The sequence below is a fragment of the Callithrix jacchus genome, chromosome 4 (genome assembly GCF_049354715.1).
Source record: "Callithrix jacchus isolate 240 chromosome 4, calJac240_pri, whole genome shotgun sequence".
Taxonomy (NCBI): domain Eukaryota; kingdom Metazoa; phylum Chordata; class Mammalia; order Primates; family Cebidae; genus Callithrix; species Callithrix jacchus.
The window spans coordinates 81,283,121-81,301,617 of record NC_133505.1 but is presented as its reverse complement, the minus strand read 5'-3'; the positions used below and the strand labels follow the sequence as shown (position 1 = coordinate 81,301,617).

At 38.2% G+C, this 18,497-nt stretch overlaps 1 protein-coding gene and 1 long non-coding RNA gene across 3 annotated transcripts in view; one reads left to right on the top strand and one right to left on the bottom strand.

Moving 5' to 3' along the window:
• LOC128931788 (uncharacterized) overlaps positions 1 to 10,304 on the bottom strand; it is an 88,209-nt gene extending 77,905 nt beyond the window's left edge. Inside the window, exon 1 of the long non-coding RNA XR_008480721.2 lies at positions 10,187 to 10,304. This is a non-coding gene — a long non-coding RNA (uncharacterized LOC128931788). The remainder of the gene's footprint in view (positions 1 to 10,186) is intronic.
• Positions 1 to 18,497, top strand: part of IMPG1 (interphotoreceptor matrix proteoglycan 1) — a 174,224-nt gene that overhangs the window by 28,002 nt on the left and 127,725 nt on the right. For both annotated transcript variants that reach the window (XM_017971221.4, XM_008994700.5), the window contains 4 exons: positions 1,320 to 1,486; positions 1,770 to 1,798; positions 11,237 to 11,301; positions 15,483 to 15,586. In XM_017971221.4, coding sequence (XP_017826710.1) covers positions 1,320 to 1,486; positions 1,770 to 1,798; positions 11,237 to 11,301; positions 15,483 to 15,586 — 365 coding nt within the window. The remainder of the gene's footprint in view (positions 1 to 1,319; positions 1,487 to 1,769; positions 1,799 to 11,236; positions 11,302 to 15,482; positions 15,587 to 18,497) is intronic.

Here is an 18,497-nt window from a genome sequence, read left to right as displayed (position 1 = left end):
TTTTACTTAGTTTCAATTATGTGTTGAGAAAACTTTTTTTTGTTGTTGAGATAAAGTCTCTCTCACTCTGTAGCCCAGGCTGGAATGCAGTGGCATGATCTCAGCTCACTGCAACCTCCACCTCCTGGATCCTGGTTCAAGCAATTCTCCTACCTCAGCCTCCTAAGTAGCCGGGATTACAGGCATGAGCCACCAATGCCCAGCTAATTTTGTACTTTTTAGTAGATACGGGGTTTCACCATGTTGGCCAGTCTGGTCTTGAACTCCTGACCTCATGATCTGCCCACCTCGGCCTCCCAAAGTGCTGGGATTACAGACAGGAGCCACCGCACCCAGACTTGAGAAAACTTTACGTAAATAACTTGATGGGAATAGATGGAGTTTTGTTATAGTACTGTTCTTATTCTTTAAATTCCTTTGTCATTAATATGCCAATAATCACATTATGTTCTGTTAACATTATTTTTAATAATCTATCCATCAGCTGTCAACCTGTTAGGATTCCTTCTAATTTGTTGAAAGCAAAGAATCATAAATCACCTAGATTGACAAAATGTGTGTTATCCCTCAACTCAGTTCACTTTTTCTCAAACTCAGTACTGTTATAGCAAATTGTTCCTTCTTGTGGTAACCCAGAGGCACTGGGCCACAGTAAGATTAGGGATGGATGAATGGGACAGGTTTGTGACCAAAAAGGAAGTGCTAATCAAAAGGTGTGTCTTTAGGAAGACCAATTTTAGGAAAGCTTGCACAGGAACAGGGAGACCTGGAAATTGATTCCCTTTAAATATTTTGTGCCTGCTCATCACTTGGAAAGTCTTCAAGGACAGCCAGGGAAACCATACCCCAGTTTGGAGGCTGCTGGTATACAAAACCCTACACAATCTGTGTTCACCTCACCACATCTTTCTGTCTTCATCCTCTCTTACTCTCAACCTTGTTCTGGCCACACTGACATCCTCCCTGTTCCTTCAATGCCTCTAGCATTCACAAACTGGGAGAATTTACTTTCCCCAAATGGCTCAAAAGTCACCTTTATAGTGAGGTCTTCCTCAACCACTCGATTTTAAATTACAGTCCCTCACACACACACACACACACACATCATAGTCCTTATTTTCTTGCCTTCCTTTTTCTCCATATAATATACTAAGTACTCAATAAATATTTGTTAAATGAATTAACTTTTAGAGACTGTAAATTAGTGTGTCAACATAAGCCATGAAATAATTTTCCATGTTATTAGACTTTTCCTGGGATTGCCCACAGGGACCCTCTTAGGCCATGGCCATTTTCCACCCCTAATGACTCTATTACAGTGTGTCAGGAAGCAGTATGGGAAGCCTATCGGATCTTTCTGGATCGCATCCCTGACACGGGGGAATATCAGGACTGGGTCAGCATCTGCCAGCAGGAGACCTTCTGCCTCTTTGACATTGGAAAAAACTTTAGTAATTCCCAGGAGCACCTGGATCTTCTCCAGCAGGTGAGCCTAAACACCATACAGTTATTTGGAACACTGCCCAAATAGTTCCCAGGCTCCAGCCCGTAGGCCTTTTGAACTGGTTTCCACGGCATAAGGGTTATTTGGAGAAGTGCTTGGAGATATCTGATTAGACCAACAGAAATGTTATTCTTACAAAATAATATGGTACGGTCAGTTTAAGTTTGAAGTGTAGTTTAAGGGAGAAGGAAATGAAAATAGACCTTAGCTCTTTAGTTGGCATTATCTCCTGGTAAAATTACTTTTTATCTTTATCTTTTTGCAGAGAATAAAAGAAAGAAGTTTCCCTGAGAGGCAAGTAACCAAAATAGAGTGTGTGTGTGTGTGCTCTTGACTTTAAAAAGATCATATAATGGAGTGAGACTAAGCTATTGTACCTGTAGGATTTTATGTCAGTCACTGATTGGTGCAGATTATTCTGACAGACAATTCATGCATATAATGTACTGAAGATACATGAGTACATAAAATAAAACTAAATAGACCTTATAGATTTAGATAGACATTTGCATTGTTTGCAGATTAAAGAAATTCATCACTATGTGATATGTATCTAATGTGTACCTTCACTTATAAGAAATACAGAAATTAAAATAGTTTGATTTTTAGAATTTATGGTAAACTATTAGTTACATCAAGAAAATATTTAATACAATCAAGAAACAACCTGAATTTTGAACTCTCATTTGGTATTCTGTAAAGTGTTAATATCTCTCAAACTAAATTACTAAAGCTCTAAGTCATATCCTCAACAAGAACTGAATATCAAACAAGAAAACCAAAAAAACAAAGAAAAGGAAACCTTTATTAGATTAAATGATTAAAGAAGAGACACATTGTTGTCAAACTCTAAACTCACAAAAATTACCTACATCTTATGACATTTAGAAGCCTACATCTGAAGATATTACTACAAAGAGAGGCACAAGTTTGACCATACGAATTACTGACAATACTTTACAATGCCTTTCACATTTATCCCTTTGTTCCTATTCCCTTTACCACTAACCTAGTCTAGGACCTTATTAATATACTCCATGAAAAATGTCTAATCTGATCTCCCTGACAGATTTCCTTGCTTCTAACCTTTTTCTCCTCCTTAACTTGCATAATTGCTGCTAGATTACTAAGTCTGAAATATTCCTTTTTTTACATCGAGTCCTGTACAATGGCTTTCAAAAGATTCCTACATCTTCCTCTTGGCATTCTGAATATCCACTCCCAACCTTCTCCAGCCCACTTCCGTATGCAGGAGGCTGAGTGTTAAGACCTGCTTCACTGACATCCCTTGCCTCTGGCTTCTGGTTAGGGCCCGTCAGTGAGGAGGAAGAAATCAGAGAGAGAAGAGAATGCTGGCTGAAAATTTACATGCACACCTGCAGAGTCCTTAAGGACTACTGGCCTTCAACTTCCACTCAGTTCCTGCGGGCCAGTTCTTTCCACAGAGCCTTCTCTATATTTGGCTCCTGGTCTCCTCTCACCCTTCTTGGCTCCAAGATAGTTTTAACACCCCACTGTTACTGACCCCGTGGGGTACTGCACTCTGCACTGTGCTTACTCTTACACTCTTTGCACAGCTCCATGAATAATCCCTTTCTTGAACTTTGCTCAAGTTACCTCACTATAAGTCAGTCATCTGTTTCTTGCTAGAACCTTCGCTGAGGGAGAAGCCAAACTAATCCAGACCTTTCATCTCCTGACCTCTCCAACCTGGCCTCCCATTGTTTGTGATTCCACAGCTGCCATCTTACCTCTTCTTCACTGCGTATCAACCATACTCTACTCATTCAAATTCTGACCCTAGCCTTTCCCTCTTGCTTGGAATAGCCTGCCTTTTCCACTGCATCTATCCAAATTCTACTCTTTCAAGCTCCAGGTGGAATCCCACATCACCGGGATGTCTTAACAGACTATTTGAGTTTGCAGCAATCTCTTCCTGCTTTGAACTTTGTGCTCTGTTTGGCATTTATATTTTTATTGAACACTTTCTTGCTTTCTCTTGTTTCCTGCAGGAGTATAAACTTCTCAAGGGCAGCAACTGCTTCATATATTCCCATCTACTATACAAAAATGTGCAAAATCCTCATATATTTTGTTAATCAATTATATCTATCAAGCCACTCTTTTACAGATTTTTAAAAGAGACTGCCAGGAGAAATAATATGACTAAGGAAAATCTTAGTACTAGAGTATTACCCTTTGTTCACAAAACACAGACACATTGTTTCTTCTCATTTAAATACAGGATAATGCTTTACTGATGCTTCCATTTTCAAAAAAGAAAAATAAAACAATGCAGGGTCTATCCATAAGAAAAAAATCAACAAAATGTACCAAATTTTGACAGACAAACATTAAATATGATAAGAAACGATTACTCAAGACAGAAAGAAAAAGAAATAGAAGCATTTCATCTATTCTTGTGCCTGCCAGCATTGCTGAAGAGAAAGAAAGTAACATGAAACAAACATTTTACATTAGCTATGGTGACCAAGTTGTTTTCAAAAAATAAAGAAAGAAAAAAATTGTCTTTTAAATCTTTACAAGAAGACAAAACATAATTTGCTCACCTTACTAACCTAAATGACTTTGAAATAAAGCCAGTGGAAGAACTGAGTAGCTCAGTGTCCCAAATTATAGCTCCTCAGTGATGGTATAGATTGCCAGCCTAGTGGCAGAATCACATCTTTTAGTAAAGGGTAAGAAAACATCATCCCACATTGTCCTGCCCAAAGTGGACTGTTGACTTGTAACTAATGGAATAGCCAGCATTTTACTAGCTATTCTTCTCAGTTATTTTCTTTCTTACAGCAAGACAGAGCAGAAGATGCAAGTGACATTAAGAGGAAGGAGAGCTTACTATAAACAAAGATCTGTAAAGTAAAAACAAATCATCTAGGTTTTAAGTGCTGTAATGTTTGATATAGTTAAATATGATCTCCATAAAAACCATGTATTAAGTACATAGTATAATTCCAGAAAAAAAATAACAATAATAGCTGATTTCAAATTCCACTATAGAGACTAAATTTTTATCTGGCCTGTGAGCACCACTGTAGTCATCCATGTTTACAACTGACATCTGTTCTGATTGGCTAGAGCCTGTGGCAGACTTATTGATAAAATTTTGTATATTACACATTAACAATCTGGCAGAATTGGGTGTAGCAGAAATATGTAGGTGATACTATTGGCTATGACCAATTCTAGATAACTGTACTGTAAATCAACAGAACACCTAGCCATTTCCCTGGGCCTCCCCATCATCTTGAGCCACAGAAAATTAGGTTAAATATGTTGGTCAACTGCTTCTTTTTTTTTTTTTGAGATGGAGCTCCAGCTCTTGAGATGCAGCTCTGGAGTGCAATGGCGCAATCTCGGCTCACCGCAACCTCCGCCTCCTGGGTTCAGGCAATTCTCCCGCCTCAGCCTCCTGAGTAGCTGGGATTACAGGCACGTGCCACCGTGCCCAGCTAATTTTTTGTATTTTTAGTAGAGACGGGGTTTCACCAGGTTGACCAGGATGGTCTCACTCTCTTGACGTCGTGATCCACCCACCTCGGCCTCCCAAAGTCCTGGGATTACAGGCGTGAGCCACCGCGCCCGGCCAACTGCTTCTATATTATACTAACACAGACACAATGCTTTGGGACCTAATAAGTTATAGTATCATACCTTTCAGTGAGTTTCAGAAGATAATACTACAACTGTTGCAGGACCTCTTAGTTCAGCTAAAGACAGGGTCCTTGTCCATCCCACGGCCATGAAAATTTAGGCTCGCAGATGGTTTGAAGGGTAAGTAAAGCAGGGTTTTATTGGGTGTAAAGGAAGAAAAGGGGGAAACAGGGACGCTGGCCCAGCTAGAGCACTTCCCACCCGAAGCTTGAATCCCAAGTTCCACACAGGAGGAGGAGGGGCCAGGCTCCTTCTCGCTGCAAGTGGCATGAATTTCCCGAGGCTCCACCCCAGTGGGCTGTCTGGTTGGAGTTTTTCTGTGGACTCCCTCCCCACCTGGCTGTCTCATTCTCCTGTCTAAAGAAGTACATCGAAGAGCTGTTAGATTAAGAATAAAGACAAAGACCGATCTTAACTGCTTCCTGCTAACAGGGACCGCTGTTTTGGGGAAATGGCAGTCAAAGCTCCTCGGAGGTCTATTTAAAGGTTCCCAGCTGAAGGGGCAATTGTCTGAGGCTCTGGTTGCAAGACTGTTTGGAGTCTGATAGTCTTTTTTGCCAGAATGTAGGGCTCCTGGGTTCCTTTCCCCTGAGCCCAATCCTAAAACAACCAGTTTAAGGCTTGGGAAATTAACTCTTTCCTGTTTGGAAGATGCATCTGAGGGGAGTGTGGTATGAAGACACAATTACCTATCAGTGAAGAGAGAACAGAGGAGGAGAAAGGAAAAGGAAGGCATTTTTTAAAGTAGTCCCAGGGGTTCAGGACGCATTTGAAAGGGGTACAGACTGAAGATGAATGGCGAGGCATCTAGAAAGAGTGGAGCAGGCATCCCTGGCTTCCTTCTCTCACTAACATATACTCAGGGTGTGTGAAGGAGAGAATGAAGAGTCCTCTTTCCCTCGTCCATCCTTGCATCCCTGAGTCCCAGTGACCTTTTTGGGTCCCACCATGAGTGCCAGAGCAGCTTGCACCCATCAAGCAGGAAGGGCCTAGAGAATAGGAATCAGCTGCTTTCACCTATGTCTCTATCCCTGCTACTGTCAGTAGCCTTGGAATTCCCTAGACCTTGTTTATGCCATAGATATTAATGTGGCCTTTATCCATGAAACAGGAAGCTTGGGGTTGGCTTAGTCAGCAAGTATCAGCCATGCTCACCTGTGCTGTGCCTTTTAACCTCTGTTGTCATTTGCCTCCAGACCCCTCATATCCTGTTTTCCCTCCTAGAGCTTTTACCTGAAGCTTAGAATTGAGTTTGAGACAAAAATATTTCTCAGGAGGTTGCAGTCTCCTTATTATAAGCTGAATGCTAAGGTGAAACTGTAGAACTGAGTCCTCCCCCAACAAGGGAGAAAAACAGATGTCTTATGACACACCAAGATAACTGGTAGCTGTAGCTATGCCTCCTAAAATTTGGGTGCATGGTGCTTGGCTTTGGCTAGTTCCCTTGGTTTTACTTCCTTAATAAGGAAACCTCTGGGTGATGGGCACCCTATTTATTCCATCACCTGGCAGAATTTGCAGGGTATTTGCTCAGCACTAGAATATTGATCTAGATTTCTACATTACCCATCCCTCTTGTTCTTTCTGAGCTGCAGCCAGGGATTGCTGGTTGGTTCACAGGAACAAGCAGGGTTAGTCTAAAACGTAGGCAAAAACTTAAAAACAACTGAGAGCCAGGCACAGTGGCTCACACCTGTAATCCAGCATTTTGGGAGGCAGAGGTGGGCAGATCACCAGAATTTGGGAGTTCGAGATCAGCCTGACAAATACAGAAAAACCCTGTCTCTACTAAAAATACAAAATTAGCAGGGAATGGTGGCACATACCTGTAATCCCAGCTGAGGCAGAATTGCTTGAACCTGGTAGGTTAAGGCTGCAATGAGCTGAGATCCTATCATTGCACTCCAGCTGGGCAACAAGAGTGAAACTCAGTCAAGAAAAAAAAAAACTAATGAATTTATAATTTAATGAGAAATGGATGATGAGTTTTGAAACATAATTTCTCTCTCCAGTCCTCATTTTTGTTAAAAAAAAATTATAATAGGACAGAGTTGATTGCAAATAGACTTTAGTTTTATACTTGGCCTGATTATTTGCATAAAGTGCAGCAAGAATAATTATTTCTACATAGGCCTTTTGGATTGGCTTTGATGGAAGTCTGTTCCACAAGGAATCTCAGATAAGACCTTTAAATGCTAATCCCAGCTATGTTTTGTATCCTTAAACGCCTATGAGTCCTCTCCTCTTAAGGTCCTAAGTTAAAGTTGGACCTGTTAGAAAGTGACATTCTTTACTAACCATGGGTCAGGAACCCTGTACAGGGACTGCATAGACAAGGGTATGAGGCCAGTTTCCTCACTGGGCTTTTATTGGCTCTGTAAGTTGAGATTGACTCCTTAAAGGGAAGCATACACTTCCAGTCAAACCCTTGGTAAAGTACCCAGTTTTTCTAAATGTATCTTGTTGCAAAAGAAAAACTGAATTCTTGTTGCACTGATGCAAACAACTATATTGCCATAAATTAAGAATACTCACAGATAGTTTCCAAATTCTAAAGGAATCAGGCAAAGAGAAACAAACATGCTCCAAATTTTTGTTGCAGGAGTATACCTTACTTAATTATTAAAGCCTGTAAATAGTTCAAAATGTTTCCTTGACTCTGAAAAATAAAACAAGGATGAGCAATATTCCAAGAAAAAGTTAAAAGGTTGCTTCAGCTTTCTGAGTTCAGTTCATTTACTTAACTCTGGTTTTGCTAGATATTCGTGAGCATTTCAGCTCTTCATGAGTCCTATACATCTTCCTTATTCCAATGTTACAATCTCCAAAGTTATCAGAAGCCTGTATTTGAGAATATATTCGAGGATGAGCAGTATTCCAAGAAAAAGTCAAAAGGTTGCTTCAGCTTTCTGACTTCAGTCCATTTACTTAACTCTGGTTTTGTTTGATATTCGTGAGCATTGCAGCTCTTCATGATTCTTGTAGATATTCCTTATTCCAATGTTACAATCTCCAAAGTGATCAGAAACCTGTATTTGGAAGTACCTGTTAAAGTCCTAGAGCTTATTATGAACCATCTTTTGAAAAGGATAAAAACAAGACAGCAATTGTCTATGAAGAGCAAAATGTCCAGGGTAGTTACAGTTAGAAACACAATTGACAAATTTGGTTATCTCCATGGTTTACAATAACTTAACAACCTTAATTATGATTGATAGCATATATTTCAACATTAGAATTAATCCCATAGAATTTTGGAACGTAGATTAGCATTATTTACCCAGATATGACCTAAAGTAGACTGAACATCATTTTGACAATCCCATGCACCTAAATATGTCAAATAATCCTGTTTACCTCTTTTCTGGACATTCCAGGGGCCCTCTGGACTATCCATTAAGCTAGGTGTCAGGAAGAACAATTTTGAAACTGAAGTTTGATTTTGGGAAGCCTTTTAAATATGTTTAAAGAACTTGATATTATGAAATAGAATTCCAGATTGCCATAAATTATTTATTGTGCCAAAATGATGACCCAGAAATATTAAATACACAAAAACCTTTTATAACCACTTACAAATTTTGCCAAAGAGCAGATTAGTGCCTGAAGAAAACTTTGTTATGGTTTTATTTTAATGCTCAATTTACAGAAAAACCATATAATACCATTTTTTGAATTTAGTCAATATGTTCACAGAGAGAACCTCTTCTGCAAGATTAATTTCCACAATACTTTCACCACTTCTTTGAACCTTCAGCTTTTTCCTAATTTAATACAATCCTTTAAAACCTAGGCTAAAGTTTACATTTCCATGCCTTCTTATAACCTTTGACTATAAAAACTTATTTTACTGTTTTTACACCACTTGCACATAAATCTATTTTTAGTAGTTTTAACTACATGTTATAATGGTAACTCCTAACAGTTTTTAACTTTAAGGTAAAACCTGGTAAGTTACTTTAACTGTATACTAACTGCACCCGACGTTTGCCTTTATTAGTTAAGGGCGTAATTAGTTCCATATATCCCCAGGCCTTACTGATTGTGAAGCCAGCAAGACAGTTCTCAAAACCCAAAAAGAAGTTTATAACCTAAAACACTTATCAAACCTTGCATCTGACCTGAATAGCTTAGTTCACCTATTTACATTTTAATGACACCTTCATTTTTACCAATAATTTTTATGGCTGTTTTTATTTCTCAAAGATTAAAGTCATGTGCACTGAAAGGTACCACAGCTTTTAACTCCCTTTAAGAAAAATTAGTCCAAGTGCTTGTCTTTCTTTAGGCCAAATTAATTAGAGCTCTTTTGACAGACATCACACACAGTACACACAGACAGGCAAAAGGAAACCCAGTCACTGCATAGGGCCATTTAAGAGACAGATCTAGAAAAACATGCAGATATCAAACCAAAGAGGGCTCATCCTTTAAGGCTGAATTGCTAAACAAAGCCTTGCCACCTGAGTTACAAGCCATGCTCTCAGGATATACAACACGACGGAGGCTTGATTTTACAACCAAAACTTTGCAGAGAATACAGTGATAATTGTTGGGGTGGCGGTCTGGTCTAGTAAAGAGGAAAAAAGAACTTTAAAGGCTAACTGCCTACAAGGTGGAGAAGAGAAAAGGAAAAAAAAGTTTTAAAATGCTTGGGGAAAAACCTCTTATTCTTCTGCAAGTTTTCTCCAGGGAGAAAAGTTTAATTACTGTTCAATGAAGCTGAACCCCTTGGCCAGGGAAGGGGAAGGCTGCTGCGGAGACATGTGGCTGGGAACAAGCCAGCCAGCTGTGTGGGACCCTTTGGCCATATGTCCCAGCCCCAGCAGTGAGGGGAGAGCAGCAGGGAGCTACTGCTCCCTGGTCAATCCTGAAAAGGAAGGAAAGGGCCATGAAAAGGCCCAGGAGTGACAGGGTATGGAAGCATGGTTCCCCCACCCTCAAACATTTGAGGATGAAAGGCTTAGAAGCCACAGTGAGAGGTTTTTGAGTCCCCGTTTCACTCACCACTTCTTGAGCGCCATTTGGGTGCCAAAAATGTTGCAGGCATTTTCCTTGGTTCAGCTAAAGACAGGGTTAAAGACAGAGTCCTTGTCCGTCCCATGGCCATGACAATTTAGACTCACAAATGGTTTGAAGAACGAATAAAGCAGGTTTTGCTCGGTGAAAAGGAAGATAAGGGGAAAATAGTGACTCCTGCAAGGCCAGAGTCCCTGCTGGAGTGCTTCCTGCATGCAGCTTGAATCCCAGGTTCCACACAGGAAGAGGAGGGGCCACGCTCCGCCCCCCTACAAATTGCGCAAACTTCCCAAGGCTCCACCCCATGGGTAGGCCAGTTGTAGTTTTTCTGGGGACCCCTTCCCACCTGGCTGTCTCACCACCACTCCTTTCTAAATAAAGCTTGTTAGAATGGGCCAACATCATACACAAATACCTCCACCACCATGACCTTGGATCTGCTCCTAGAAACTCTTACATACCATCGTTCCATGGCACTGAGAACCTACTCCCAACTTCCTGGCTGGTTACCATTACGGGCAATGGCTGTGCTCAGAATACAGATTTAGTAAACTTGTATTACCCAGAAATCTACCTCTTTCACATTACTGTAACAAGAATTACTTTATTAGATAAGCTTAATGACTCTGGATATGCAAGCTTGAGGGTCTGAGATCTTAGCAAGAATATTTCAGTCATAGATCACGTCATCAATTATCTCTGACGTTCAGAACACAGTGTAAGTGTAATGGAATGATAATCCATTAGGCCCCAAAGACCAGCTTTGCCTACCACAGAACCTCAGGACCACACAAAGCCAGGACAGTTGTGGAAGACACTGGAGTCAAACATAACCATTTTGGAGAGTTTTTAAATTTTTCCTCAATGGGAATATATTCAAAAGTTACTTCTGTGATTTAAAAATAGGTAAATCCGGTTTTAAACTATGCTTTTCCTATAACTTTTATGTCTACTCAATATAAGAAATTTAAATGTATGTTATCTATTGTCATCAAGTTCTTTTTTACAATCTCTTATTTTTTTCTATTGTACTAATAGAAAAGATGAAATATCCACAGAGAAGACATTGGGAGAGGCTGGTGAAACCATTGTGGTTTCAACAGGTAAGCTTAGATCTCATTTCTTTGCTTCTGAACTTTAATTCAAATCGTGAAAGCATGTTATTTACAAAACAACTCCTAATTGAAGTTAATGTTTATAATTTACTTTCTGAAAACCAGCTTATATTTTTTATTTATTTACTTATTATATATATATAATAGCACTTTAGGTTCTGGGGTACATGTGCAGAACATGCAGGATTGTTGCATAGGTACATATATGGCAATATGGTTTGCTGCCTCCATCCCCCTGTCACCTATATCTGGCATTTCTCCCCATGTTATCCCTCCCCAACCTCCCTAACCCCACTGTCCCTCCCCTATTCCCCTCCAACAGACCCCAGTGTGTGACACTCCCCTCTCTTGTCCATAATCGGCTTATATTTCTAACCTTATAAAATAATTTAAATTTATTGTATAAAACTTGAAAAATATAGAAAAAAAAAGGTAAAACCACTCAATATCTTAGTTTGAAAGCAACCATCATGAACATTCACTGCCTATTTTCTGCCTCCTTTCTTCTGTTATATACACATATTACTGAGACTGTATTTACTTAGAGTTTGGATCATTTTTTTCCACTTAACCTGATATAAAGAATATTTTATAGTTCCACTAAAACTTCTTTAAAATAATCATTTTAATGACTTCCAACATTCTGTTGCATCCATACAGCTGTCATCAACTTAACCATTGCATTATTGTATTTGACATTACAAATAGTGTTTTAATTAAGATATTTAAACATCAATCTTTGTCAAATTACTAATTTCTCAAAATAGATTACTAAATCAAAGACTATGGATTTTAAGGCTTTTTTTTTTTTTGCTGGAAAATTATTAGGTCATTTATTGCAAGTTTATCATATTCTAGTCAAAGAACATCAATCAAGTTATATACCTGAGTAATTCTACCAAGATTGTATTTCTGAATTCTAGATTACATATTCTTTATAGAAAGACTGGAACTTTTAATAATAAATGTCTAACTTAAATACACACACACACACACTGTATTTCCTTGTAGTGATGAAAGTATATTCTACCTTAATTCAAACTTTCTAATTTGCAAAACTGGAAACCCTACATTTGTTATCAACTTTTTCTTTTTAGTTCAATATTTATTTGGTTTAAAATACTTTTTAAACTCTTTTTGCAAATTTTCAAATGTACTAAAAGTAGACAGTACAATGACCCCATGTGTACCCATGACCCAGTTTCATCAACTTTTTGCCATACTTAAAAAACAATAATCTCATTGTTTGCTAAAACATTTTAATCAAATTGATACATCCTTTCATCTTATCCCTAAATATTTCATTATTTAAAAAATGTTTTAAATAACTACAGTGCATTATCACATATAAAAGAATTAACAATAATTCCTTAATATTCTCTAAAACTCAGTCCATATGCAAATTTACCTACTTACTAAAATAATTCTTTGTGTTTTTAGTTAATTTGATCCAGATCTAAAATAGACCCACAGACTATGGATTTTAAGGCTTTTAATAGATTTTTCCAAATTTGTTTTCCAGAAATTTTGTTACTATTTAAATAACCCACTGGCAGAAAAGACAAGAGCCTGTCTCATTGCAATACTTATCAATATTGAATATTTCTATTTATTCTAGAGTTTGCCAAAAGGCAAAGAAAAATCATTTCTTCTATGTTTATTAGATGTTTGAAATTTCTCTTTTATGTATATTTCTATTGCAGTCTTCCCATTTTTCCATATAATCTAAGAATACTTTTAAATATATACAATAAGACTATCCTCTGGGCAATGTATTCCTCAGTTCATTTGGTTTTTAGTAATGTAAATAATGTTTTAAGAAATTAATTTTTGATTACTTAAAATATAGAAATTGAGAAAATAGAGATTTGTAAATAAATGATATTTTCTCATTCTTTACTGATATTCAAAGAAAGCTGCTGTGCCTATATTTCAGTTTTCTCCTAAGTTCAACTAATTTATCATTTCAAGACTGACTTGTAGCTAATAATCAGACAAGCCTAGTTGAATTTCAATTATAAAATAGTTAGTGGTGGCCCTGTGTCATGATGGCTCATACCTATAATTTCAGCACTTTGGGAGGCCGAGGTGGGCAGATCACGAGGTCAGGAGATTCAGACCATTCTGGCCATGGCTAAACTCCTCTACTAAAATACACTACAGCCAGGCGTGGTGGCACGCACCTGTAATCCCAGATACTCAGGATGCAAAGACAGGAATTTCTTGAACTTGGGAGATGGAAGTTGCAGTGAGCCAATATCATGCCACTGCACTGTAGCCTGGGGACAGAGCAAGACTCCGTCCCCAAAAAAAAAGTTAGTGGTAAAATGCATTTTTAACAATGAAAAGAAGAGCTGCGTAGTTAATTCCCCCTTATAAACAGCTCAGATTTGATCTGTGACAACTAATGTCAAGTCTTATTCAAAAAGGTGTTATTTACAGGAGGAGCATATAAACATGTAAAAAGATGTTCATTTTAATACGGGAAAACAATCAAAATTAATAAGAGAATTGAAATTTCTACTTTAAATTTGAAGTTAGTATACTTTAGCTGAGAGAAACTTTTGTAATAACAATGATAGATTTAGTAAGATAAGTTAAAGTAAGTTAAAATGACCCCTTTCTTATAAATTATTTTTCATATTTAAAAAAAAACTTTGAGGGACCAGTGGACAATTGAAATATTATAATATAATGTGATATATCACCACCATATATTTGAGTTCCAGCAACAAGTGTTTTAGAATTTTTTTCCCCTGTACTTCTGGACACCTCAGGTTGAAGAACACACACAGAACAGTTGAGGTTAGATTTTGATTGGGAAATGTTACTGGGTGCCTAGGTGTGAAGGAAGAGTGAGGAATCTCCAAAAGAGGCTGAATGCACTTAAAGATAAACCCAAGCTACCTAATAATTGTTTTTTAGTTGTCACGTGAATAATTTCTCTTCAAGGCAATAAAACGGAAGGACAGCCAAAAAAAAAATTTGTTCTTCTAGGGTGCTGGCTAAGCATTTTTTATTGTAACAAAAATTGTAGCATAAACCGATTATTCATAGGATTATAAAGTTTGCAGATGCCTTACATTGGTAATAGTCTGGTGAAGTCCAGAGCACAGAACACATCCATCACAATTGCTTACAGCAGGATTCTTCAATGAGGGCAGAGTGGAAGATGCCAGGGACCACATCCTTTGAGGTTCTGATATGCCACAGGGTATGTACTTTACTAGCCAAAAAAACTGCCTTCCATAGATGATTCTGATACCCACTCTCAAGCCCCATTAGGAAGCATGATTCCACACCCAGTGAGATTACTTCACAGAGCCTCACAGTGACAAGTGACTTCCTGTGACTGATGATTCCCAGGTAGAACATACTCTTCAGAGAGTAAGGAAAGATCAAATCATTTTTCAGTATATCCTGTTTTCTAAAACACAAGAATAAACTAATGCATTCTGTGTTTTTGCCTAATTAAAGTTGAAATAGAAAGCTGTTTCTGGTTAAATATAAACCAATTAACTATAACACTATTTTCCCTGAGCATTTTTAAAATAATAATTTATTACAAAATAGAAATGCATTTGTATTACAATAATGCTTTTTTCTTTGTTTGAATAGAACCCAGACTTGCATTCTATGGAGATCTTTAAAAATATCAAAACATTTGCCACATATTTGAAATGGCTTCTGGTGATCTGTTCTAAATGAAGTGAAATTGATAGCATCTTAACATTCTTTCATCCCTTGGTTTTCTGATTAAAATCTTATGCCTCAATGATTGCCAAAGCAATCTACATTTTAAAGACTTGGGTAGTATTCTAAGAAAACTCTCAGAAGAGCAAATTCAAGGTAAACATCTGCCTATGTGTCCTTCATATAGTTTCAAAAAGAAAAAATTAATCAGGTCTTATCCAGCAAAAGCATTTATAACATTTACAGAGGAGCATCAAACTTGGGTCCTTAAGAGAAAGAATGAAGAATTTAACTAGGGCAGAGTATGTGTTATATTTTTTCAACATATTTATGTGATCTTGAAAATATGAGTTCAGAAGGTACCGAACATCTGTAAATTTCAGAATGACAGAAAAAGCATATTGAATTTTGACCTCAGTCTAATTTAAACTCCTCTATTCTCATTTTTGTGTCTTTAATTTTTAAAATTTTCATAGATGTTGCCAACGTCTCACTTGGGCCATTCCCTCTCACTCCTGATGATGCACTCCTAAATGAAATTCTCGATCGTACGCTCAACGACACCAAGATGCCTACAACAGTAAGAAGTTCCGAGAGTCAATCTAGCTCTTTATATGCCTGTTTCTGTTCTTAACAAAACAGGAAAAGAGAATGGATAAACCATCCATTCAGTAATATTAGTGTTATATTTTTGTCACTCTGGTCAGTGACAAAGAGCCAGTCACTGACAAGAGTCAGTGACTTTGCTCTACTCTTCATTGTCACTTCTTCCTAGGTACTGAGGGTGGAAACATGGATTGAGACTTAGGATAAAGTGGAAGGGGTTACAAGAAACAATTAATTATAAGGTCTGGAGTGCTGGGGCCCTTTTCCCCCAGTACCTAACAAAACCTCATATATATTAGTGCTCACGAAGTGTTAGAATGAATCAATCAATCAATCATGAAGCTCTGATTGATGACTAATAATTCATGTTGAACAATAATTCGATGTTGATAGCAAGAGTGAAGGTTTTGTTCTCAGTCATGTTCAGGATGAATAGGTCAAATAAATATCAAAATGACGAAAATTCTGTATGTAAAATGGGAAAAATAAACACAGTGTTCGAAGGCAAAGGGGCACTGGCAACCACTCTGCGTGCAAAGGTATATAGGATGAGAGGGTGGTTGCAGAATTTAATTGTGGAAGCAGGGAAACGCTGTCCTCATTGTCGACAAAAAGTCAAACTCTGTAACATATTTGAAGAGATTTATTCTGAGCCAAATATGAGTGAACATGGCCCATGACACACCCGTCATGAGGTCATGAGAAGATGTGTACAGGGTGGTCAGGGTATAGCTTGATTTTATACATTTTAGGGAAGCATGAGACATCAATCAAATACATTTGAGAAATACATTGGTTTGGTACAGAAAGGCAGGGCAATTTAAAGGCAGTGGGGCTTCCAGGCTGTAGGTAAATTTAAACATTTTCTGGTTGACAATTGATTGAGTTTGTCTAAAGACCTGGGATCAAATAAAGGTTATGTAGACCAAGGTTCTCTCGAAGTCTCATAGTGGCTGTCCTTAGAGTCAATAGATGACAAATCTTCCCTATTCAGACCTTTAAAATGCGCTAGACTCTCAGTTATTCTCTTTAGGATTTGGAAGGCCCGGAAGAAAAAGATCTAGCTATGTTAATGGAGATTATTCACAGATGAAAGTTTTTACCCTCAAGGACAGCTTTGCAGGGCCATTTTAAAATATGGCAAAGAGACATGTTTTGGAGTAAAAACATGTTGAATTTCTTTTTTCTCACATAATATTATACCAGAATCAGATTGGAAAGTAAGTCACAATATATAGGGTTAAATAAAACCCATCTGATGAGAATGTATAGTTTTTAGGGCATGACTCCCCAGACCCCTTAGATAGGAATTTGGGAAAGATAAAAAATCAGAGATTAGTCCTCACTCATTAGTCATGAGTGTAAAGCTTTGACTGCACAAAGTAGGCAGTAGACCCAAAAAGAGGCAGTATTATAAGGAGTGGCAGACTAGAACCTGGCTCTGTTCATCCTCACACTGCCACTGCTACCACTCCTACCACCCATGGGGCCTCAGAGGTGACTCCTCTAACTCTTTCCCCTTCGTTTCAATCTCTCTCCAAAACACAAGTCAAAGCTGCAGGGCAAAGGCACAAAGTTCAGCCTCACCAGCTCTATGAGATAAATCAGAAATTAGACCCTGTTGCCATCCTATTTGCCCATTAGGTCACATGGCTCCAGGTTTGTTGAACTACTGTCATGAACAAAGAATGAAAATACTGCATTTCGGCGGGGCATGGTGGCTAACGCCTGTAATCCCAGCACCTTGGGAGGCCAACACAAGAGGATCACTTGAGGTCAGGAGTTCAAGATCAGCCTGGGCAAGACAGAGAGACTGTATCTTTACAAAAAATTTTTTAAATGACCTGGGCATGGTGGTGCATGCCTGTAGTCCCAGCCGAGGAAGGAGGATTGCTTGAGCCTGGGAGATTGAGGCTGCAGTGAGCTATGATCACCACTGCACTACAGCCTGGGTGACAGAGTGAGACTGTCTCAAAAAAAAAGATAAAAGAAAGAAAGAAAATATTATATTTTTCTGAAAAAGTGCTTTCACATCAACAGTGAAAAATACTGTTGGAGAAAATTATTGACCATAATTCAATATATATTCACTATAAAATTTCTAAGACAACTCATCTGTCACCTCTTTTCTCACAACCCCTGTGTCCCATCTTCTTCAAAATCTAATATAGGTTCCTCTCTCTGATTAAATATCCCCTGACTATTTCATTTCACATTCATTTAAATGTGCCATGTAAAATTCCAATTTGTCCAACAAAATGGTAAGCTTCTAAAGAAGAATACTGCATGCCAGACGTTTTAGTGTCCCATCAATCCCAGCAGCATGCTACAAACATACAGATGCTCAATGTGTGTTTTTTGAATAAATGAAAATCTTTTAAACAAACTTCAGAAGTGTTTTAAATGTGAATCCACATCCTCATGGGTCCTACTAAAGTTGGAGAGAGGCTGCAGTATTGTCCACGCCCATGGCAGAAGGGAATTTGTGACAAGAAATGAGGAGGAAATACATCTGCTACCATTTATCCAGTTGAGATCTGTCCTTCAGGGCAATTTCCATTGACCATCCTCTTCTTTCAGCTAATTTCACTATAAGAGACCATGTATATAACCTAAGATACTCAATCTTCTGCAGAGAATTTTTTACTTTTTTAAGAAAACTAATGGAGCTTAGTATCTTCTGGGTATCCAAGGTTGAAAACTCTGTCAGACCCAAGTTTGAAACCCAGTTCTGGGCTTGCTCTGCGCCCTGGAAGCCCATGTGAATTCAGAACAATGAGAGACCCCTGCTGGTTCCCAGACTACCAGGCAAGAAGAATGATCCCTTGACCCTTAGTGATAGAGGCCAAGTCCAGATCCTCAGAACCGTGCTGCCGTTCTTAGCC